The sequence below is a fragment of the Jaculus jaculus genome, chromosome 6 (assembly GCF_020740685.1).
Source record: "Jaculus jaculus isolate mJacJac1 chromosome 6, mJacJac1.mat.Y.cur, whole genome shotgun sequence".
NCBI lineage: Eukaryota > Metazoa > Chordata > Mammalia > Rodentia > Dipodidae > Jaculus > Jaculus jaculus.
Window position 1 is genome coordinate 147,176,740 of NC_059107.1, and position 24,595 is coordinate 147,201,334.

General features: G+C 48.4%; 1 protein-coding gene across 2 annotated transcripts in view; it reads left to right on the forward strand.

Annotated features, from left to right (window-relative positions):
- The window catches only part of Chst11 (carbohydrate sulfotransferase 11), a 272,450-nt gene that overhangs the window by 113,143 nt on the left and 134,712 nt on the right, over positions 1 to 24,595 (forward strand). For both annotated transcript variants that reach the window (XM_004650232.3, XM_004650233.3), the window contains exon 2: positions 23,347 to 23,432. In XM_004650232.3, the coding sequence (XP_004650289.1) occupies positions 23,347 to 23,432 (86 nt within the window). The remainder of the gene's footprint in view (positions 1 to 23,346; positions 23,433 to 24,595) is intronic.

A 24,595-nucleotide genomic window follows, 5' to 3' on the forward strand; every position in this document is an offset into this window, starting at 1 on the left:
GGCTCGGGTTAAACAACTTGCCTGAAGTCACACAGCAAAGAAGAGGCAGACCTGAGGTCCGGTCCCAGGCAGGATGTTTTTATAGTTCTTACTCCTAACCATTTGCTACTTCCTTCCTCTCTACTCCTAAGACAACTGTGAAGCCCATCCTCAGAAATCTTTAGGATGAAGTAGGTCAGTTGTTCTTTAACATAGTGATACCTTGTACATGTGGCTGCGTTTGTTACATACTAAGTAAATGAATTGCCTAAATGTGCCCTCGTGTATTAGCTCATGAATGCTCATAGCAGAAGAGGCAGAGCATTTATTATCATCTCCATTTTATAGGTGAGAAACCGAGACATGGGGAGCCCCAGGTCCCAGGAGCAGGGGAATATACCAGCTTAAGCTGGACATGGTGGCACACCTTTTAAATGCCAGCACATCGGGAGGCAGAGGTAGGAGGATCTCTGTGAGTTCAAGGCCAGCCTGAGAATACATAGTGAATTCCAGGTCAGCCTGGGCTACAGCAAGACCCTACCTTGAAAAGCAAACACACAAACAAAACTGCCAGTCTATAAAACGAAACGTGTCATTCTGGTGGAGAAATCGCAGGGCTCGAGGACCTCACTGACTTACCACATCTGTTATGGGCTCTCAGCATAATGAGACCTGGCAGTTTCTTGGAATGCTGTGCGTTCTGCATAGACACAGGGCCCCGAATGAATGTAACCTACTGAATTTGTGTGAAGGGACAGAGAATTGCAGCCTGTGCACATGTAAGATTCTTGTCTAGCCAGTAACTATACCAAGAGACTGGGGTCCCTTGCCTTTCCAGTTGCTCATTCCGAGCAGGTACCGCCGAAACTTAGAGAAAGAGCTCACTGCTTAGCTCCAATGCACAGAGCTCGGGTTGTCGCAGGCCACCTAGCCCAGGGACACATGGGGTTGATGGGCAACCAAATTGTTATACCTGAGACGAGACGTAACCAAATAGGAAAAGTTCAGGTTAGGAATTTGGGGTCCTCATTCTGTGGGATGCCTCCAAGGTTCCCACCTACCCCGGTTCATGAAGCTTTGGGGATTGGCCATGAGGCAGGGAGGGCTTTAGTGACGCAGGTGGGATCTGGTGGTACCCCTATTCCTAGTGTGCCCAGGCCCCAGCCCCTGACTTACCCTTGGGAGAATCACACACAGGGCCCACATCAAGTTCACCTCCTAATCCTGTGCTCTAGCTGAAGGAGGAAGAGGTTTGCACAAGGAACTTCCTTTCTGTGTAGCAAAGCCCTTGCCCATTTGAGCAGCCTCACACCCCATTTTGCAAGATTGCTAAACAGGTAAAAACAGTTATCAGTCCCGGTCCCGATGTAGCTGAGAGCAGTTAAAACCAAGTCCCCGTCTCTGCTTGGTGTCAGAGGAGAGTGAAGTGTGAGTCCAGTCTACTCCAACTGAACTAGATGAAGCCAGACTATGTCCCCTGCCCAAAAGGGGTTAAGTTTCCCAAAGACTGGGTTTCCAGCGGCCTTTTCCCTCCCTCCCTCATGCCTGTTTATTCCTCTCTCCATCGCTGTCTTCCCTGTTGTGTAGTCAAGAGGAGGCTGACTCATCATCCCTAACATTTTGCAAGCCGCCCCCTCCACTGGTAGGTGTGTGAGCAGCTGGAGTTTTACCATCTGCAAACCCTCCACACTTCCAGGAGCATTCTTTTTCTACCTTAATGATGCTGGGTAGCCTGCCCTGAGCTACACACTATCTCTGTACTCCATCTGTGTCCTCTCTCAAATCAGGATGTGAGCTGGACGAGGGTGAGATGGGGTAACCTCCAAAAGAGGCCCTTCCCTTCCACCCCCTAAGAAGAATGTGCCGGGTACTTCATGTCAGGCGTACAACAGTGACGATGAAGCGGTTATGCCTTTGGCAGTTCACGGGTTTAGGAAGCATGACAATAGCTTGAACATTCACCATTGCTGGTTTCAGGCTGGGGTGGGCGTAGCTCAGTGGTAGCGTCCCTGCTTAGCATGTTCGAGACCCTCAGTTGAACTTCTAGACGCGTTGACTAAATAAACGCTGCTATGCATTGAGCACTCAGAATTTGCAAGGCCAGCGTTGTGCTTAACCTGGATGACGTCATTTAGCCCTCACAGTAACCCCACAATCTGAGGGCCTCTCGTTTTAGGGTCAAAATGGCAGAGGCTGCCGGGCGTGGTGGCGCACGCCTTTAATCCCAGCACTGGGGAGGCAGAGGTAGGAGGATCGTCGAGAGTTCGAGGCCACCCTGAGACTGCATAGTGAATTCCAGGTCAGCTTGGGCCAGAGTGAGAGACTACCTCTTAAAACAAAACAAAACAAAACAAAACAAAACAAAACAAAACAAAACAAAACGACAGAGGCTAAATTAATCCACCAGGGTAACATAACTAGCAGGTGGTAAACCCGGTTATGCTTGTCAAAGGACAAGTACTATTACCATTAGTAACATATATTGACCGCCTCCTGTGCTCCGGGTCTCATGCATGTACCTGTGGACTGTCCTTTGGTGTAAATGAGGGAGGTTTGGTCAGAGAGGGACACAGTTTGCTGAGGATTGTCGGGTTGGAAGTAATAGCTTGAGTCAGAAACCAAAATTGATCTGGTTCTAGAAGTTTTTGGCTCTTTACCCCTGGTCTGTATTCCCTCTCTCTTGTCAGAATAGTGCAAGATTTCACATCAAACCCAGCCCCTTATCAGAATCAAAAGAGGAGCCATGAAAAATTGAGTCTAGGACAAAGGCCCAACCTGGACAGCCCCAGAGTGGTTCGTTTCTTTTGTGAGAACACACAATTCATCAACCGTTTCCCAATCATCTGCCTTGGATAGGACAGAAGAGTCCCAAGCTCATCACTGATGGCTGAACTAGTTACTTCTCATGTTGTTGGGATCAATACCTGACAAGGAACAATTTAAGGGGGGAAGAGGGGCATGGTGGCACACGCTTTAATCCCAGCACTCGGGAGGCAGAGATAGGAGGATCACTGTGAGTTCGAGGCCACCCTGAGACTCCATAGTGAATTTCAGGTCAGCCTGAGCTAGAGTGAGACCCTACCTCAAAAAACCAAAAACATAAAAATTTTAAAAAAAATTAAGGATGATGATAATTATCACCAGCCCCAGGCACTTTTGGGGGGCATGGCAGGATCTCACTGGCTGAATGTGTGTTTCATATCACTGTTATTGAGTGATATCCCATCCAATTTCTTGTATTTAAAAAAATGTAAATGTAACATAAAAGTTTCTTTTTTAGTCGTCTTTAATTTATAGTTCTGTGGTCCTGAGTATGTTTGCATTGTTCATGTACCTCAATCTTAAGGGCTTCTTTTGGAACATTCTAGAAAGGGCTGCACACACTTTGAGTGCTTGTTAATAGCTTCCTGGTGAGAGTAGAAGAGTGAGGTTATTGGATGACAGGGTAATTCTACTATGCCCTTAATGTTTTAAAAATATTTTTATTATTTATTTATTTGAGACAGGGAGAGAGAGAGAGAGACAGGGAGACAGAGAGAACGGGCCCACCAGGGCCTCTAGCCACTACAAACGAACTCCAGACGCATGCACCCCTTGTGCATCTGGCTAATGTAGGACATGGAGACTTGACCCTGGGTCTTTAGGGTTCTCAGGCTTGTGCTCTAACCACTAAGCCATCTCTCCAGCCCTGCGCTTAAGTTTTTAAAAATATTTTATTTATTTATTCGAGACAGAGAGAGAGAAAGGGAGAAAATGGATGCACGGGGGCCTCCAACCACTGCACACAAACTCCAGACACCACCTTAGGTGTCTGGCTTATGTGGGCACTGGGGAATAGAACTTGAGTCCTTAGGCTTTGCAGGCAACTGCCTTAACTGCTAAGCCATCTCAGCAGCCCCACTATGTACTTAATAAGCCCTTGTTGTTCAGGCTTTCTGACAAGCAGGTGGGGGAGACATGGAGAGCCACGTTGAACACTCCATTTCTATTTCTGAGTGAAGCAAGATGGTGAAGTCATTGTCTGGCCAATGCCAAGGGCAGCTTCTCCCACTTGCCTCCGTCTCCCTGGGCAGAACACAAGGTCCGTGTCCTGCTCTGCGTGCACGTTGAGCCGGCAGCCTGGGCTGAAGTCTTAAATGTTGCTGACTCAAGGCCAGCTTGGTTGAGAACCACACAAATGGACCTTTTTACATGTAAGAAGGCATTTTTTTTTTAAGCCATGTGTCAACAAAAGATCTGTAGACATTCCTGCTACACATTTCACTCTGCGGACTTCATGCAGGCCGGGGTGCTTGGGCCCTGGTTATTATGGCTGTAAGCACAGTGGGATTTCTGCCTGTAGTTCCCAGGCACTGGGGGAAGCCACGAAAGGTGGCCTGTTCAGCGTGGAGCTTGGTGCCAGGGGAACGTTTGTGAGCGTCGCCGCTGTGGCAGCTATGAAGGGAGGGCATTAGAATAGTGAGTGGATGGAAGTTCTGCCTTCAGCATCAATCTTTATTATCGTGTGTGTGTGTGTGTGTGTGTGTGTGTGTGTGTGTGCACATGCACATGTGTACAGATGCATGTGCCTTGTGCACAGTAGTGCAGATGCCAGAGGAAGGTGGTGGTGCCCTCCTCCTCTGCTCTTTTGCCTTACTTTCTCGAGACAGTCTCTCATTGAAACTGGAACTCCCCATCTTCTGGTTAGTCTGGCTCATTGGGGAGCCCTGACATTCCTGCCCCCATCGACACTGGGTTCATGAGTATCACAACAACCTTGCTTGGCTTTTCTTTAATGAGAGAGAGAGAATTGGAATACCAGGGCCTCCAGCCACTGTAATAGAACTCCAGGCGTGTGTGCCACCTTGTATGCATGTGACAACTTGCACACTTGTGTCACCTTGGGCTTCTGGCTTCCGTGGGACCTGGAGAGTCAAACATGGGTCCTTAGGCTGTGCAGGCAAGCGCCTTAACTGCTAAGCCATCTCTAGCCTCGCCTGGCTTTTTATGTGGGTACTGGGATTTGAATACAGACCCTCATGTTTTTGCAACAAACTCTTACCCTATGCTCTGAGCCATCTTCCCAGAGCTTCTTCAGGGATCTTTATATATATATATATATATATATATATATATATATATATATATATATATATATATATATATATATATATCTCCAGCCCCTCTCCCTCATTCTTTAAGGGGAAGGGCACAGGAACATATAGTTAAGGAAGTCCCAGGGGCTCCTCATTGCCTCTCCCTCTGCCACAAGACCACTTGAAGTTCTTTTCAGTATCCCCAACTTTGAGTAGAGCCAGGCATGCATATATATACATACATATATATATATATATATTTATTTATTTATTTGCAAGGGGAGACAGAGAGAAAGAGAGAACACACCAGGGCCTCTAGCCACTGCAAACAAATTCCACATGAATGTACCACTTTCTGCATCTGGCTTTACACGGGTACTAGGCATTGAACCCTGCTCATTAGGCTTTGCAGACAAGCGCCTCAACCACTGAGCCATCTCTCCAGATCCTCTTCAGGGACCTTAATAGATGACTCTATTTTTCAATAAGGATATCAAGACCCAGAAAGAGGGGGAAGAGTGGAATGGAGTCAGCCACTTTCTGATGAGGTTATCCTGTCCCAGAATTCCAAATGTCATGTTGCGTGGCATGCTGCAATCACTGTCCTTTCTGTCCGATGAGTGAGCCAGAGTGAGTGATATGGGAAAAGGCCAGTAAGGTAGGAATGCTTGAGGAAGCCATGGGAAGCTGGCCATGGGACTAGACACAGGTCACCACCTGAGAGCCAGACCCCTGTCATTCCCAAGTAAAAACTAAGCAAGCATGGGCACTTGTGATATGCGGTTGCCTCACCTTTGATGCATTAAAGCAAGATGTTTAATGAGGGCCTGTGTGGTGCCTGGCTCTACTCAAAGTTGGGGATACTGAAAAGAACTTCAAGTGGTCTTGTGGCAGAGGGAGAGGCAATGAGGAGCCCCTGGGACTTCCTTAACTATATGTTCCTGTGCCCTTCCCCTTAAAGAATGAGGGAGAGGGGCTGGAGAGATGGCTTAGTGGCTAACGTGCTTGCTGGCAAAGCCTGATGGCTCAGGTTTGATTCCCCAGTACCCAGGTAAAGCCAGATACACAAGGTGGCACATGCGTCTGGAGTTTGTTTGCAGTGGCTAGAGGCCCTGACATGCTCAGTCTCTCTCTCTATCTGCCCCTCTCTCTCAATCCATCAATAAATAAAATATTTAAAAAGAACAAGGGAGAAATGTTAGAAGAGTGATGTAGGCACAGCCCACCCTCTACGCCCATGGAGTCTCCCCGTTCTTCTATACAGGTGGGTGGATCAGGCCAACAGTGAAGCCAGTGTTTGTTATCCAGCCTGGGTCTGGAATGGGCTGTCCTTCTGTTCTATACAGGTCTAAGAGAGTGAATATATTCCAACACAGGTGTCTTCAGTTGCTTGGGTCTGGATGTGGCCCCTGGCTGCATCGTCTGACCCTCAGCCCTAACTCTGCAGCTGACTTCCCCCAGCCAGCCTATGCTGGCACCCTACCTGGTATTGTGGAGTATAAGAAATGCAGGAAATGGAGGGTCATTGAGTTTGCAATATGGTCCTGTGTTTTGGAAACGGCCATGGGCAGTGTGAAGCAGGTTTGCTGGATGCCTTCATGGAGACTCCATGGGACCATGAGGATGAACCGTGGGTTGCAGTGGAGACCCAGTGGAGATGCCGGGACCACGAGATGGCTGCTAAGGAGAGCTGCTGGCCCTGGATGAAGTTTTCCAGGACCGTGAGTAGTCTAGCGGGAGGGGTGGAATTGGAATGCCAGAGACTTGTTGCTGGTTAGAATTATCGGATTTGGAGACTTGTCAGTGACTAGAGTTGTTGGACTTGGAGCTACAGAATTTGATGTTTACCATGTTTAAATCTTGTATTGGTTGAATATTTCTTTGCTATGCCCAATGCCATCTTTTGCAGTGTGAATGTTTATTTTGTGTCATTATGGGTATTGGGGAGGTTTTTTTTTTTTTGTAATATGGCTTAGTTAAAAGACCTTGAATTGGGCTGGAGAGATGGCTTAGCGGTTAAGCGCTTGCCTATGAAGCCTAAGGACCCCGGTTCGAGGCTCGGTTCCCCAGGTCCCACGTTAGCCAGATGCACAAGGGGGCACACGCGTCTGGAGTTCGTTTGCAGAGGCTGGAAGCCCTGGCACGCCCATTCTCTCTCTCTTCCTCTATCTGTCTTTCTCTCGTGTCTGTCGCTCTCAAATAAATAAATTAAAAAAAAAAAAGACCTTGAATTATGGGGACATTTGAACATTATTAGGACTGCTGAAAACATGGTTGGACTGAATGCATTGCATTTTATATTTTGTATGGTTATCAGTTTATGGGGGCCAGGGGCAGAATGTGGTGGTTTGATTCAGGTGTCTCCCCACAAACTGAATGCTAGGTCCCTAGCTGATGGAGATTTGGGAATTAACACCTCCTGGAGGCAGTGTATTGTTGGAGGTGGGCTTATGGGTGTTATAGCCTGTGTCCCCTTGCCAGTGTTTGGCACATTCTCCTGTTGCTATTGTCCACCCAATGTTGGCAAGGAGGTGATGTTCACCCTCTGCTCATGCCATCATTTTCCCCTACCATGATGGAAATTCCTCTCGAGTCTATAAGCCAAAAATAAATTCTTTTCTCCCCAGATCTGCTCTTGGTCAGGTGATTTCTACCAGCAATGAGAACCTGACTGCAACAAGGCTTAAGCTAGAATATAAAAGCAAATTGAAACTAAAGATTAATTTCAAGATTTGACTAAAGTTTCTAATACTCTTCAGCTACGATAAAGCCCCAAGCTTTCAGTGTTTGCACAGGCTGGGTTAAGAAAGTGCAGGGTGTTCAAAAATGAAGGGTTCATTAAGTCAATTGGATTCGATGCTAGGCTGCCTGCTTTCAAAACCCTGGGGACTCTGGCCTATTTGCAGTTGGAGTTTTAAACCCTCATTCACTGTAGACTGTGGGCTGTGGATATACTGAGAAGAGGTTTTAGGGCTATTCTGTTTCAGACAGTCAGAAAATTCTAAACAAAATAGGTACCTGAGCCTCATCTTTCATCCCAGGGTGAGAATTATATCCCACAAGGGTCATGGAATTTCCTGGAAGGTCAAGGAACATAATTCTGCTTTTCTTGAACTTGTTGTAACTTGCTTCTAGTATGAACCTAGCTAAGCCAGGAGATTTTTGCCCTTCGACCCTCTGAAGCGCCCTACTTCAGTTGGAAGGAAGGGGGATTATCATAGTGCTAGACCATCATCATCATGTGACTTGCTTGGGCAAATGTTATCCCCCTAACCCGCTTTGAGAGTGAAGGCTTGAGTGTTGTCTGAATTAGAAACAAAAAGCTTGTGATGGGGAGGGGATATGATGGAGAATGGAATTTCAAAGGGGAAAGTGTGGGGGGGGAGGGAGGGAATTACCATGGGATATTTTTTTATAATCATGGAAAATGCTAATAAAAATTTAAAAAATAAATAAAAAGAAACAAAAAGCAAATATTTGTGAACCTCTTTCATGTTCCCTGGGTTTCTGTTGTCTACTTTTTCCCTGTTTGGGTCTTTTTTTTTTTTTTTTTTTTTTTTTTTGTAGGGTCTCGCCAAATGCACAAAGTGGCACATGCGTCTGCAGTAGCTGGAGGCCCTGGTATGCCCATTCTCTTGGCCTGTCTTCTCTTTCTCTGCTTGCAAATACAAATAAATAAATAAAAATATTTTTAAAAACAACTCAGGTTGATTGAGAGGAGGGGGTTACATATTAGAGGCATTTATTAACATACCTGGTCCTCAGCAGGGTAAACAGTCACACTGAGAATATGTTCTGCTGAGATCTGACCCCTCTTCCCCTGGTCACCCTGATAGTTGATGTCAGTAAGCCTGGGACTAGAATTCTTTCTGATACATCTGGCTACTCCCATAAGGACAGACCAGTGACTGCTGTCATCTCCTCTTGTGACTGGGACCAATTGCACCCACTTTCTTATTGTTTTATGGTGGTTTTTTTTTTTAATTTGGCTACATTATTGGGTCCTGCCTAGCCAACTTTGGGAGACTTTCATAGCTAAACACAACCCGATTGTGAGCACTACATCGAGAGAGACCACGCCTCCCTGCTTCCCACAGCAGCAAGGAGCTTGCGTGTGATTTTCATATGTTCCAGGGAAAGATATGACGCTTGGTCACGATGCTTTTAAATTTGTATTTAGAGGAAGAAGACCAAAAAAAAAAAAAAAAAACTCTTCAAATGCTAACCATTTCCCCAAGGAAAATCATGACAGCAGCTTCCGTTCTTGCTTTCCCTTTTCTGGGATCATTCCCACCCCACACCTGGCTGCGGTGGGTGGGGGTGGGGAGGAGCTGGGATCACAGCTCCAATTCACAGGGAGGCCAGGGATGGAGGCAGGAGGCTGGGGGGCGTGGGCATGTTTAATAAGATGCAGCTGCAGTGGCCTGTTCCTCTGGCCGCACTTCAAGGGGAAGATTCGAGGCACGGTGGAGTTGTCCCCACAGCCCCGTGGCTCCTCTGTCCTGGTTGTCCCCAACTACCTGTGGCTGTGCCCTGTCACCCACTTTTTTATTTTATATTTTTATTTAGTTATTATTTGAGAGAGAGAATGGGCCTCTAGCCATTGCAAACTAACTCCAGACGCATGTGCCACCATGTGCATATGGCTTACGTGGGGTCTGGGGAATTAAACCCGGGTCTTTAGGCTTCGCAGGCAAGTACCTTAACCGCTGAGCCACTTATCCATCCCCAACACCTGCTTTCATGCCCTTCACTGAAACACTTCTGTACACACACGAGGGTGCCTGTTTGGGTACTTCCATGCACGTGGAGGCCAGAGGACAAAGTCGGGTATTGTTCCTCAGGAATGTCACCCACCTTTTTTGAGAAAGGGTCTCTCGTTGGCCTGACGTGCACCCAGTAAGCTAGCCAATGCTCACCAGTGAGCCCCCAGGATCCTCCTGTCTCTACCTCCCCAGTGCTGGAATTACTAGTATGAGCCACCATGCCTGGCATTTTTATATGGGTCCTGGAGATCAAACTCAAGTCCTCCTGCTGCGAGGCAAGCACTTTGCCAACTGAGCTCTCTCCCCAGCCCCTGCAACACTTCTTGATGGCAATAGCTTGAGTTATCAGGAAACACTTTAGTGTCCTGAGACACGTGCTGGGCTCTTATTTCCCAAAGCCCCTGTGCGCTGTGGGAGTGGCTAGCTCAGTGGTAAAGTGAGTGCGGGGTCCTGGGTTTCACCCCAGCACTGTGGAGGGAGGTATGTGGGGGCAGATCCAAAGAGAACAAGATCCTTCAGGGAGAATACTCACTTTTGGGGCTGCAGATAATATGGGAGATCTGACTCTTTGTGTAGAGCATCCTGATGTTCGGTAGCATCTTTAACTGCCAGCAGGATCTAGCATTGTGCTGAAGCCAGCGTTTCACAGTGATGTATGACATGGAAGAATGTGCCAGAGTCACTTGGGTGTTGCTTTAATTGCTCCTCACTCTCTTTTAGGTGTTTGTTTACTTAGATGAGATCCTGCCTTTGGTGTTTTGAACTCTGCTGCCCTAAGCCTCATTTCTGCAACCGTACATTAATGACTTTTAATAAGAAAAGCATTTCGAAATCATTAGTAACATACCTTAATTATTTACGATTGACTTAAGTGAACCACGATTTAGGAAGTTACCCCTGTACCTTTGATCACCACAGAGTGGTTGCAGTGTTTAAATGTTAGGAGGGAAATGCTGAACTAAACATCTTTGGGCTCCTGTTTCTTCCTTTCTGTTGAATTATTCCCTGAGTGTCGTTTCCCCAGAGGGAAGTTGGTGGATCGGCATGGTGAAAACATCTTCCTGGCTCCAGTGACGTGATGCACATGGGAATGTTTTTCAAGTCGGGTTCTCTCTTTTGGCCTCTTGTGCCAGAAACATGTCAGAAGCAAATAACACAAGCGAACAATTCAAAAGATAATCCCACATCTTTAACTCACCTAGACACATGGAGAGGAAGATATAGGTTTGGGTGGATGGGTGCCCCCTTGGAAGGTTCTGGTCCTTTTATGACCTTTAATATGCCTGTCTTTATGGAAGGACTCTGTCTAGCTGTCTCTAGGAGAGAAAATAGACACGCTGTTCAACAGATCTGTGAACATGTGAAGTTGCCATGTCATAGCGAGCCAAGCCCAAATGCCGCTGTGCAGCACCAAACCCTTCTGCCCATGAACAATTTGATTGCTCCTCTGTGAGCTGAAATAACTCCATGCTCACAGACTGAGTGTGTCGACAGTGTGTCCCCAACAGTGAGGTTGGGGTTGAATTGGAAGAGGATTTTTACAAAACTTAATAATAATAATAAGTAATTTATTTATGCAGTGCAAGTGTGTAAATGTGCATGTTAATGTGTGTGAGTGCATGGCCACGCATGTGCCGGGTGGTCCATGGGGAGGTCACAGGACAACTTTTGGGCTGGTCCTCACCTTCCACCCCGTTTGAGGGTGGGTCTCTCATAGAAATTCTCCTGTCTCCACCTCCCTTCTCTTTGTAGGCTCACTGGGATTACAGACGCCTGTCATAGCTTCTGGCTTTTACTTAAGGTCTGGGGAACTGGGCTGGGGTACACTCAGAGGTCATAGCGCGTTATCCACTGCGTCATCTCCTCAGACCTGGAAGAAGATTTTGAGGTTTCTCTTGGGGATTAACTAGAAAAACAAGGTAGCTGATTAAGAATCTCTTACCTTGGGCCAAGCTATACTCCTAACTCTTTTTCTTGTTGTTGTTATTGTTTTTTTTTCGAGCAGGGGCTCGCTGTAGCCCAGGAAGACCTGGAATTCACTCTGTAGTTTCAGGGTGACCTCGAACTCACAATGATCCTCATACCTCTGTCTCCCGAGTGCTGGGATTAAAGGTGTGCGCCCCCACATCCTGCTCACTCCTAACTCTTGACATGGAGTGATTTGATTAGGCTTCACAGCCCGTGTAGTTGCATAGCGTGTCCACGCTTTACAAATGAGGGAACTGAGGCCACCTGGCTTGGAACAACAGAAATGATCTCCCGTGGTTTGGAAGGTCAACCTGGGAGGTCCAGAGGTCAGCCGGGCAGCGAGCTCTGTGAAGGTTTTTCTAGGGTGAACCCCTTCTTTGCTTCCTTCTGGCTGCTGGCCATTCCTGGGTCCCTTTGGAGTTCTTTGGCTTGTCATTGCGTACCCCCCCCCCCCCCCCCCCCCCCCCGTGTCTTCCTCTTTTCATGATCTTCCCTGCATTTCCCTTCTGGTTTCCCTAAGTGGTGGGATTTGGGGCCCACCCTAATCCTGTGTGTAACCTCATTTCAATGTAGCTACAATTGGATTTGCAAAAGCCCTGTTTGCACATAGAGTCCATTTGGAGGCTCTGAGGGGTATGAATCGAGAGTGGGACACAGGGCCATTCACGTCATACCCTTAGCAAGGGTCCTTCTGCCTTCTAGTATGAAGGTAGAAAGAGGGACAAAGGGAAAGCCAAGAGAGGCCAAGGGTTTCCTGGGTGGCCTTGAAAGACGCAAAGGCGACATCCCCTTGATCTTCACGGAGGCCTGTGGCCTGGAGGGGCTAGCACCCCGGGCGTGAGACCAGCCCAAAAGGTGGGCCCGCTGACTGTATTTGTGGACTGTCGGCCCTGCAGAGCTTGGGGGTGGGACGCTGTTCCCCGGAAGAAGGGCAGGTTCGGGGCTTCAGGCCCACCGTGTCTGGGTCGCTTCTCACCTGTGGTGGCTGCGTCGCTCGGCATGGGGGATTGCTAGAGGCAGACAGCCATGTGTCCAAGCCATAAAGTCAGACTTGGAGTCCCAGACACTAGGAAGAATGTTGGCATGTTAGCTGCAGCCCTGCAAAATCGATTCTTAAGCATTCCAGGAAACTACAGGGCGCGAGGCCGAATTCCCCAGTAGCAAGGAAGGCACCAGAAACGGACTGCGCAGCGCTGACGGGGAGCCCTCCGAGGTGCGCGGCGTGTACTTCCGGCCTGTGGCGCAGTCTGTCGCTTTGCTTCATCAAAGGGAACATAAAATGTAATTTACAAGGGCTTCCCTGGGTCAACTGCCAGCTCCGGTTCATTGGACTGCTTTTCCATAGGGTTTTAAGTTTCTCAAGAATAAAATTCTACCACGGTGGGAGTTTCAGGAACAGAATTGTTGCTGAGCTTGGAGGGGGGGAACTGCCCTCTCTCACCCCAATCACTTGCACACCCCCCACCCTAAGACCACCCCGAAGGTGCCAAGTTCTACAAATTCTGCTAGCATGGGGTAACAGGAAAGGCCTCTAAAAGACGAAATCCCAAATCTCAGTCTACTTTTGAGTTAAGAAGCTTAGTAACACTCATGAGCTATGTCTAAGGTGGCCTCTGATTTGTATGTAGCTTTTAACGAACTGAACTAGCTTTTAAGCATTTAAATTGTGCTTAAAATTTACTATATTTAAGGTCATTTTAATATACTTCAGTTCCCTGATTAAGAAATAAGAAGCAGGGGCTCAGGGAATGGGTCCAGTGAGAAAAGTGTTTGCTGTACAAGCCTAAGGACCTGAGATCGAATCCCTAGCACCCATGTCACAGTGCCGGGCACAACAGCGTGCTCCTATAACCCAAGTACTGGGGAGACAGACACAGGCAGATCCCTTCTGCTCACTGGCTAGCTAGTCCAGCCTAATGGGTGGGTGTCAGGTTCAGAGAAAGCGCCTGTCGCAAAGAATGAGGAGAATGACTAAGAAAGACCTCGAACGTTGACCTCTGGCCTCTCCATGCACTCTCACGCATGTGTGCATGCTTACACATGTGTATTTGACCACACACATAAGAACATGCATACCCACATGTGCACACACATATGCAGAAAGGAAACACTTAAGTTATATAATCGAATACTTCAAAGTTAGAAAGATAGTGAGTCTTACTTTCTTGAATGCTGAAATGTTATACAGAAGATTTTTAACACCATAAATAGGAGATACTGTTTTATAATCTCAGGTCAAACCCTGTTCAGCTTAATCTTACTTGTTGGTAGTGCTAGGTGAATCGCCTACTCAGGTCAGAAGCTTGAAAATATTAATGTTTCATTCTGAAAACATTGCTATGCTTATTTTTCTTAAATAGCCTCATTGACATTTTATGTATAAAAGTCACCCATTTTGTGTGTAGCATTCTATGAATTGGGCATATTGACAGAGTTGTACAAACATCCCCATAGCCTAATTTTAGACCATTTCCATTACTCTAGAAAGAAACCCTTGTCTCCGCTGTCACTCCCGGTCTCCAGTCCTGGCCTCGGGAAGACATGGCTGTACTTTCTGTGGCTATAGATTTGCCTGTTTTCCACATTTTCCCAGCTTAATTTGAAACCATCCTGGATTTTTAAAGTAAAAAAAAAAAAACAAAACTGGCATTTTAAGCAATTCTGGGCTACTTTCTCATGCCAGTCTGTGTCACAGCCCCCAGTGGCCTGATATCTTTTGCTCAGGGCTGAGCTTGGCCGGAGTGTAACTCACGAAGCTGATGATAGGACTCGAGGCTCCTGCCTGCCTCAGTCACAAGTCTCTCTACCCAAGACCAGCCTCGCCGTTGCCTGTGTGCCTGACCCCTCACCTGTCCTTCAAGGTCACAGTGCTGAGATGGTTTTAGGGAGAGCTGACAGGTCTCTCCTTGGGTGGCTGAGCCCCAGGCCAGTTCTGAGGATCTGTTCCAGATAGCCACACTGAGGTGACGACTTGCTGTCTTCATAGGACTCAGGAGAACCTACACATACCACAGCCTTGACTAGAACCAGCTTTGTGAACTTGGACAAGCCTCTAGCTCTCCCTGGTGTCCATTTCACCATCCTTCCTTCGGGGCTGGAGTTTAACTGTTTAATGCCTGTTGCTTCCTCTCCACACCGCCGCCCGTCATGCCCTCAGTGAGTGGACAGCATACTCTGCTGGCCAGTAAGGAAGACCATTTCTGAGCTTTGCGTGTCAGCCCATTCTGGCTACCGTAATAACTGCATAGACCACATAGCCTCCAGACAACAGAAACTGTTCCTTACGGTTTTGGAGGTCGGGAAGTCCAGGATCAAAGTGCTAGCAGGTCTGGTGTCTGCTGTCTGGTTTGTCGATTGCTGGTTGTCCATGCCCTATGGTAGAGGGTACAGAGGGTCTCTCTGGGCCATGCTTACGCAGATGGTGTCCTGTTCTTGAAGACTTCGTCCCCATAGATGAAGTGTCCTACCGGATTGCAACCTCGGTATTTGAAGGAACAGAAGCACCCATCCCCCAGGGCATGGCATCCTGCCAGGTCTCTTGTTCAGTCAGAACCAGGCCTACACTATACCCACATCCCTACGCATCTTGTGCCTGGTGCTGGCCAGGAAGTCGCTTGACCAGTGGTCTCCTAGACACTCACCTTGTCCTCCATGCACCTGATGTTGTCAACTGTCAGCTGAACAGGCTGTCCCCTTGGTATAGAGACCTTGTACTTTTGGACTTAGGCCCAGTGCTCCTCTCTGGTGTGTTTCTGCAGAGGGTCAAGTCCTCTGGAATGGGACAGGTGATCACAGAAGCCTTTGCTTTCTTTTTGGTTTTTTGAGGTAGGGTCTCACTCTAGCCCAGGCTGACCTGGAATTCACTCTGTATTCTCAGGGTGGCCTCGAACTCATGGTGATCCTCCTACCTCTGCTTCCCAAGAGCTGAGATTAAAGGCGTACACCACCACGCCTGGCGCCTTTGCTTTTGATGGTTCTATTTGGTGGCCCGTTTCTCCTGGAAGGTGAATGTTTGAATGAGCAAATCTGTTTGTCCTCACTGAATGCTAGGGCCCCCGGGGACGGCTTTTCAGCATGAGTAAGCCTCTAGGCTCTTACATGAAGTCTTTTCTCTTCCCCAGCAAGGACTGTTCAATCAATACCTGTGACTGTCATCTGCCAAAACTTCAATTCACTACAGTTCTGCAATCATCTCCTTCAGGCCAGACCATTAGGAAGGTCTTCTTGCTCCCCAGCAGCTAATGGCACTTGGGAACCCACATGAAAACTGACTGTAATAAGGTCTCAGGTCATTCCCAAGTCAGAATCAGCCCTGAGTCCCTCAGTATTCAGTGAGTTTTGTGTGCATGGTCTCCAGTAAAGAGAAAGGGGTCTGGAAATGGTTTGGGATGGCTCTGAAATAGGAATCCCAACACTAAAGTTTGATAATGGGTTAGTGACAGCTTGGGTTACCCCCCCAGCCCCGCCAATCCTCAGCCTGACCTCACTGTTTTGTGGCTCCTGGGTTCCCTTGTAATTCTAAGGATGTGGAATATTTTGTATAGCACCCAAAGGTCCTCACTGCTGGGAGAACCCTTTTGAGAGTCTTCTCTGGTCCCAGATAGCCACAACATGTCTGTGTGTCCCATTTCAGAGGAGACAAGGAAAGCATGCTGGGTTTGGAGCCAGTGAGATGTAAGTTGGAGTCACAGCCCTGACATCCGTCAGCTTCTATGATTCTCAGTTTTCTCTACTTTTAAATGGGTGCAGGATGAGCATGGTGGTACATGCCTGTTGTTCCCACACTTGAGAGAGAGACATAGGAGGACCAGGAGTTTAAGGTAGTCCTTGGCTACATGGAGAGTTCAAGGCTAGCCTGGGCTATGTGAGAACTTGTGTCAAAAACCAAACAAATAGGGCTGGAGAGATGGCTTAGCAGTTAAGCGCTTGCCTGTGAAGCCTAAGGACCCTGGTTCGAGGTTCGATTCCCCAGGACCCATGTTAGCCAGATGCACAAGGGGGCGCATGCGTCTGGAGTTCGTTTGCAGTGCATGGAGGCCCTGGCGTGCCCATTCTCTCTGCCTACCTGCCTATTTCTGTATCTCTCTCTCTCTCAAATAAATAAATAAAAATAAAATATTTAAAAAAATTTTTTTAAAAAAAGGTGTAACACTACATATGCCCAGAGCAGTTGCAGGGAAGGCAAGTGATTAGGCTCATGTTTACTGGGCAGCTAGAGAGGTCGTTTGAGGCACATCAGAGCCCTGGAGGAAGGTATCTTCCTCAATCACTCTCCACCTTATTTTCTTTTAGATAGGGCTTCTCACTGAAACCAGAGTTCAGGGATTTGGCCAGATAAGCTAACCAGAAAGCCCTAGGGGTTCTGTGTCTGCCTCCCCAATACTAGAATTACAGGGACACGTTGCCACCGCCAGCATTTTTACAAGGGTGCTAGAGATCTGAGCTTGGATCCTCATGCTTGTGTGGAAAGTACGTCGCCCACTGAGCTGTGTTCTCAGCCCCTTATTTTGGGGTTTGGTCCTCGTAGAAGAGTCTGTTAGAAAAACACTTGCTAACTTCTCCCCCTTCCCTTTTCTCTTTTGTGGAGGGGATACGAAAGTGGTTTGGTGTGTTACACTTTATTAGTATCCCTGTCTTTGGTTACATCCTCAAACTGCCTGATCTGTGGTTTTGTTTGCTGTCACGTGACACAGACATACTGAGAACCTGCTGTGGACTTGCAGAGGTCCACCCAGAACCACTGTAGGGCCTGGAGTCTGTACAGGGAGATCTGGGTGGAGTGTGCCCCCCTGAGACCATTCCCTCTTCTCGCTGGGCCCACTGTTCTCCTCTGAGAACCCGCAGAAGTGCCCAGATGAGGGCTAAGGACCCTCCGACTCCAGTCTTCACTTTGCATTCCATGTGTGAAAGATTTCTCGCGGTTAAAAAAAAAAAAAAGCAGATGCATGGGTTCCTGGTGCAGTTAGCCTTTCGAATGGACTAGCTACAGATGGGGTTTTTGTGAGGCAACACCGGCCTCTGTGTACCTTTGTGAGAAGCGACTCTAAGCCAACCTGAGATGGAGACGCAGCCTGGAGCGGCATACCTCCTCCTCCGCCTCCCTTTCCTCTCTTCTTGCTCTGGCCTCTTTCTCCTTCCTGAGATCCGAGTCTCCTATCCCAAGTTCTTGCCTTGATGTCAGAGGATAGCAGTGGTCCAAGGGGCAGCTTGGAACCCAGAAGAGCCCATTGATCCCTGTAGAGAACATGCTTCAGTAGGTCCCTGTGGAAGCTCCTCGCTTCCTGCCCCAAGACCACTGGCCTGACTCCCTTGTGGCAGCCTTACGAGGCTAAGCCGAGCCACCGAGCCAAGAGGTTTCTCCTGAGGACTGACTGCCCTATGGCCCAGGACTCACCTGCTCCACACTGTACCAACTCTGAATCTTTGTTATTTGTGTGTGGCAGTCCACATCCCATTTCTTTTTATTGTTCCCCAGTGGCTACCAAAATTCTCAGACGTCCCAGCCTGCTGTATAAAATGGCATCATATTTGACTATAACCTGTGCATGGCCTCCTGTGTATTTTAAACTGTCTCTAGATGATTCACAATACTCAATTCAGTGTCCGTGCTATGCCAGTGGTTGTTAGACTATACTGTTTGGGGATACAAACTGAGTATTCCTTATCTAAAATGCACAGGACTGGAAGTGTTCCAGATTTTTTTTTTTTGAGTTTTTGGAATATTTATATAGACTTTATCGGTTGATCATTCTTAACCCCAGAATCTGAAACTCCAAGACTCTTAACTTTTTGAACACTGTGATGAATCCAAAGCTTTCAGATTTCAGATTTTTGTTGTTTTTTATTCCAAGGTAGGCTCTCGCTCTAGCTCAGGCTGACCTGGAATTCACTATGTAGTCTCAGGGTGGCCTTGAACTCATGGCGATCCTCCTACCTCTGCTTCCTAAGTGCTGGGGTTAAAGGCGTGCACCACCACACCTTGCAGATTTCAGAGTTTTGAATGAGAATGTGGGATACCTCACCTGTAACTATAGCACCTTGTTCCAACTGAGGTTGATGGCTGTGGCAGGGCCAGGGTGAGATCCAGCCTGTGGCTTTACACGTGGGTCGTGTCTGAGGGCCTGGTATCGGGCTGCTTCGTGTTTTCATTTCATTCCCGCAACCACCTTGAGATATAAGCTGTTCTAGGCTTCGTATGGGTGACCTTCAGAGCACAGCAACCGCACCCCAGGCCTCAGTAGAATCATGACTTGAACCCAGAACCTACCGACCCCAGCTCCTGAGCTTTCTCCTTCCAAGGGGTGCTGGTGGGTGACAAGCTCGTGTCACTTTGCCTGCGACCCTCCTGTTTTGGATCATCGTAGGTCCTCAGTCCCTGGACGGGGGAAGGGTCTGAGTCCTGTGCAAGCCAGATTGGCTGCGTACCCCAGTGGCGCCACAGGAGCCTGGGAATGCGAGGAGGGAGAGCCGTGACATAGTAGTATTTCAGAACGGGCCATGGCTCCCACGGGTGCAGAGCAGGATCCCCTGTCTGTACAAGAACAGCCGTTACTTGATGAGGTTGGGCCAGATCCTGCCCTGCCTCCGCAGATGGTGAAACTACCTTCCAGGGACACTGGTGTGACTCGGTGCCTTTGGAGAAAACGTGCCTGGGAGGCATTGTTGCTTTTCACACCCGGCGTCTACGGGAAGCACACCCAGGTTGCTAGCAAATCAGATTTGGAAAACCGCAAAGTTCGCTGTGAGTGTGAGCTGTTGGCCAGAGGGAGGCGGGAGACACTCTGACTCAGGTGACTCGGGCCAGCCATGCTTCCCTTTGAATGTCGAATGAGGTGACAGCCCGCAGTGGGACTGGTGACGAACGTGGATGGTGAAGAGTGCCGGTTCTGGAAAGAGACACACTAGGCCTGGAATTGGGCTACTTGCTTATTATGTACTGATTCTGTGATGTTGAGCAGGTAACAGAACCGACCTGCCAGGGTTCGGTTTCCCCAGCCGTAAAAATAAGAGTGAGTGTCGTTATAGATATGTGATATAAAGGAAACAGTGCGAGACAAGCATTTAATACCGCGTCAGGCATCGGGCACGTAGCAGGTTCTCAGAAAGTGGAAGTCCACTTGTCTGTTAATGTATTTTAGGAGACCTGACCTTCCACTGCCTCTGCCGCTGGCTGCAACCCTGAGTTTAGAAAGGAGGAAACAAATGAACTGCTGTTGGTGGGTGGCAGCAGAAGGCCACTGATAAATGTCAGCGGTTCCTGTCTTGGGGATTTTGATCAGCAGACGTTTCATTCTGAAAGGATAGGAGATGGGCACAATGCTATTCGCAGTTTCCTCCTTAGCAGGCAAGAAAAAACCCGAGGCTGCTCTTCCAGGGAGCCCAGTAGGTCCTCAGTGTTGTTGTTTGGACACCCCAGTAGTCAGCTGGGACCCTAAAATCCCAAGCCCTTCTGGGCCTTCAGGAGGAGCGCAGTGGGTTTTGGGAGCACCTGTATTGTGCCCCAGTGCCAGCATTAGGAGGCACTTCAGTGCCTTTGGGGGTGCACAGAACCAGGCTGGGTGGGCATTAGTCATTCAGGAGTCAGGATTGTACGTATGACATATGGTTTGTCTCTTTCCTCCTTGTGGGTGTAGTCTTACTAAAATGCAAATTCTGGGACTCCCTCTGTCTTCCCCAGCCAGTCTGAGAAGCAGCCTGGATGTGCCCACGAACGCTCCACAGGCACAAGCGAGTGGTGGGTGCGGAGAGACGAGGGTGGCGCAGGAGGATGTGGTCATTCTCTGGCCTCCTTCAACGCTTGTTTCCTTCTCCGAGCAGGTCACTGGACTCCTTCTGAGTCACAGGGGCTTTCCTGTCCATCGCTGTGGGTGGGGCTGGGTGCTGACCTCCTGGCATTGACTGAACAGGGGGTGGGGAGGTGACTCTTGGCTCACAGACTGGGCAGTGCCTGCCAGGTTTGGATGCAGCTCAGCTGCCTTCCTCGTACAAGGACTTGGTCTTGATCAGATGGCTGTAGGGAAGGAGCTCGGAAGAGTGTACTGTTTAGTGCAGGCCCTTCCTTCAATGTGGGAAAGACGCTCTCACCAAGTGCCCTCTCACTCCACACAGGGTGCGATTGCTGCTACGCTTATTAAAAGCACACAGGCCCCTTTGGCTTTTGTGGCCTGGGGTGCCACATCAGGTCACATGGCGCCCCATGAAGTCACAGGCAAAGGACCTAAACACCAGACCCCACACGGTCCAAGCATCTTAAAGGTCTTGTATTAGAAAAATAAACCAATTAAATAATACTGCCCCCCATAAAAGCAGGCTTTTAATGGGCTCCATGGTGGGGTGCTCAGTGTGGCAGGCCTCGATGAGTCTGTCTGCCGCCGTGGGGGAGTTTCATCTTGCGTGGGCATAATTTCACAAGTCTTATGGCTGTTTTTTTTTCCCCCAAAGTGTTGCTATTTCATTGTGTAGGAAGGGCAGCTTTTGGTGTATTTAACAGTTTACCTCCTTTTTGGTGGAAATGAAAAATGAAGCAATAAATTAAAGAAAAACACAAAGTAGATTCCCCCCCCCCCCGATTTCTTGGAGCAACTATGGAGGCATAAAGAACCAGTGTTTGTCTGGACAGCCTAATCAAATTCTAATGGCTTTTATGCCCTCGCATGTGCCCACAGATACCCCTCCCCGGGGAAGGCTGCTGGGTACAGACGAGCTTAGAGCTTGTATCGGGATCCAGTGCTTCAGGGCAGGGGTCAACGAACTCCAGACGGGGGTGGGGGAATGGGGGCCAGTGATCAAATCACTCAGCAGTTTTTTAAAAAAGTGCGGGTAGTGTTGAGGGCTGCTGGAGGAATGGCTGAGTGATCAAGCGCTTGCCACGCAAACGTGGGTATCTGAATTCAGATCCCCAGAACCCATGCAAAGATGGGTGCTGGAGTACTGGTGTCTGTGACCTCTGCAGGCCTAGGGCAGGGGAGGAGGCAGAGACAGGAGAGTTGCCCATCCCGAAGCTCAGAGGCCAGCTAGCCTGGTAGGTACAGCAGTAAACAATGAAAGAACCTGCCTCAAATAAGGTGCAGTGGAGCTGGAGAGATGGCTTAGTGGTTAAGGCACTTGCTGGCAAAGCCAAAGGACCCAGGTTTGATTCCCCAGTACACATGTAAAGCCAGATGTACAAGGTGACACAAGCATCTGGAGTTCATTTGTAGTGGCTCAAGGCCCTGGCATGCCCGTTCTCTCTCTCTCAAACAAATAAATAAAATATTTAAAAAATAAGATAGAAGACTAAGACCCACACCAGAAGTTGACCTCCACATGCACACTGTGGCACATGTACACTACACCAAACCAACCAACCAAACAAACAAAAAAACAATACTTCCTAACAGGTAAAGACTCAGTGAGCTTCAGATCCCATCCACAGTGAAGCCTGTTGGCACTCCACCCTAGCCATCCTTATATTGTCTGGTTTTGCTGTGACCCCACAATGGTGCAAAACAAAGTCCCTTCTTTCCAGAAAAAGCTTGTCCACCACCACCCTTCCCTAGGAAGGGATGGACGAAAAGAAAGGAAACGGTGGCCTGAATTTCCTGGAACACATGATTTCTTTTCAGGGACTCCGTATGGGAATCTCCCTGTCTCTGCCTCCCTAGCTTTGGGGTGACATTGATGTGCACTTGTGGGTGCATGTGTGCATGCCAAGGCCGGAGGACAAACTTAGGCATCGTTCCTCAGGAGCACCGTTCACCTCTTTGGAGGCAGGGTCGCTTGTTGACCTGGGGTGCACCCCGTAGGCTAGATCAGCTGGCCAGAGAGCTTCAAGGAATCTCCCCTCTCCACCTCCCCAATGTTGAGATGATAAGTAGAGCCACTGTGCCTGGAATTTTTACGTGGGTGCTGGAGATCCGATCTCAGATCTTCATGCTTGTGTGGCAAACACTTTATACCGCTGAGTCATCTCCCCAGCCCCTACTTTACTGTTAGTTTAGAATATAGCCGCACTTACAGAATACGCTTGCTGTCTGTCTCTTGAGTTCCACATCGGCAGCCAGGGTCATCTTGAGTTAACCGCACCACTTGACCGTATGAAGAGGCCACCTTGAGTGGCTGTCCTGCACTCTGTGGGTCTCTGTAAGGTGTTTGCACAGTGGGGTGTTTGCACAGCGATGGTATTGCCCGATGACACAGTTGTCAGAACGCGCGCCTGTTGCTAGGCAATGCGGGGCTGTATCGCCATGCCTGGGGCTGGCAGGACTTGGTCTCTTGGGCATTTTGACAGTGTGTTCTGGAAGTGGCTGCATTTCAGTGAGCTTTAAATTCTTGTTTTCTTGTAGACTTGTGAAACGTGTTTGCAGTGTGGCTTATACCCGTGGGGTATGGTGTCTGCATGTTGGGAAGGACATTATGGCCACGGTGCCGTTAGATCCAGGGACAGCAGTGGGACTCTTACTAGATGCCAGTCTGTGTTCCTTCTCCCCTTGCTGCTTCCTCCTTCCTGAATGCCCATGTCTTTATCAGGCAACAAGCCGTTGCCACTCCTTTCTGACAGCTTCGCTTTCTTTCCTCAGTCATGCGGAGGAATCCCTTCGGTGTGGACATCTGCTGTCGGAAGGGGTCAAGAAGTCCCCTGCAGGAACTGTACAATCCCATCCAGGTAAGACCCACCCCTCAGGACCTCCTTGCTTTGGCGGTATGTTCTGGACATTTGGATGCACTACTTCATGGCGTCTTACATTCAGCGGGTGCTGTCTTCATCTTGCTTCCTCCAGACAGGTTGACCATCCCCAATCCAAAATGCTCCAAAATCCAAACCTTTTGAGCACCGATATGATACCTCAAGTGGGAAATTCCACAGCTGACCTCATGTGATGGGTCAGAGAACAAAATGCAGGCACATTGAAAATATTGTGATAAAATGCCCTCCAGGCTCTATGTATAAGGTAATGGAAAACATAAATGCATCTTGTGTTTCGACTTGGCTCCCATCCCCTAGGTATCTCGTTATATATGCAAGTATTCCAGCATCCAAGAAAATTCCAAATTGTAACCTCTTTTGATCCCAAGCATTTTGGATAAAGTTGCTCAACCTGTATGTCCTGTCTGAAATTCTAGCAAGAGACGTTTACAGTTACAGAAATGTGGAGGAAAATGCTGGACTGCGCTTTCGACCCACCCAGGATTTGGACCTCTGAGGTCCATATAACCCCAGGTCCAGGCAATGGGACACTGAATTTAAGGAGCCAGTGAGGTTGTATAGTCTCCCTCTTGGCATACCCGGAAAGGCATTCCTATGGGTAAACTCACCACCCAGCTTCCACGTGGGATTGCTAAAGCCCAGTGATGCCCTCTAAGCTGCCCCACACTGCAGGAGTTTGGCAAGATTCCCTGATTAGGGCGCAGGCTGTACGTTATGTGACTGTCGTGCCACTCTGACTCATGAGTTTAACGAGGTGGCAAACATAGCTTCTATGTTGTTGATTAGGAAAAGAGCTCCTCTGGGAAAGGAAAAAAAAGTTTAAATCAAAGGAACATGTCTTTCTTGGAAAATGAAGAACAGTTAGGAGACCCGGTCACCGTGGCAACAGCCTCAGGATGTTTGGGTCTTGATGTGGAGATTGTAGAGCTAGTGAGTGAGCAGCCGAGGCCAATCAACTGACCTGAAATAGAGGCTGAGAAAGGATTGTGTGTTGGAGGTGTGTGCCTGGTCATAGTCTCTTGGCTTTATTTTGTGTTGAATTACTAATTTCCTATTTCTGTGGAGCATGGTGCTTGATAGAAGAAGATAATGCTTGGACCTCAGAGACGATGAGTTTTTAG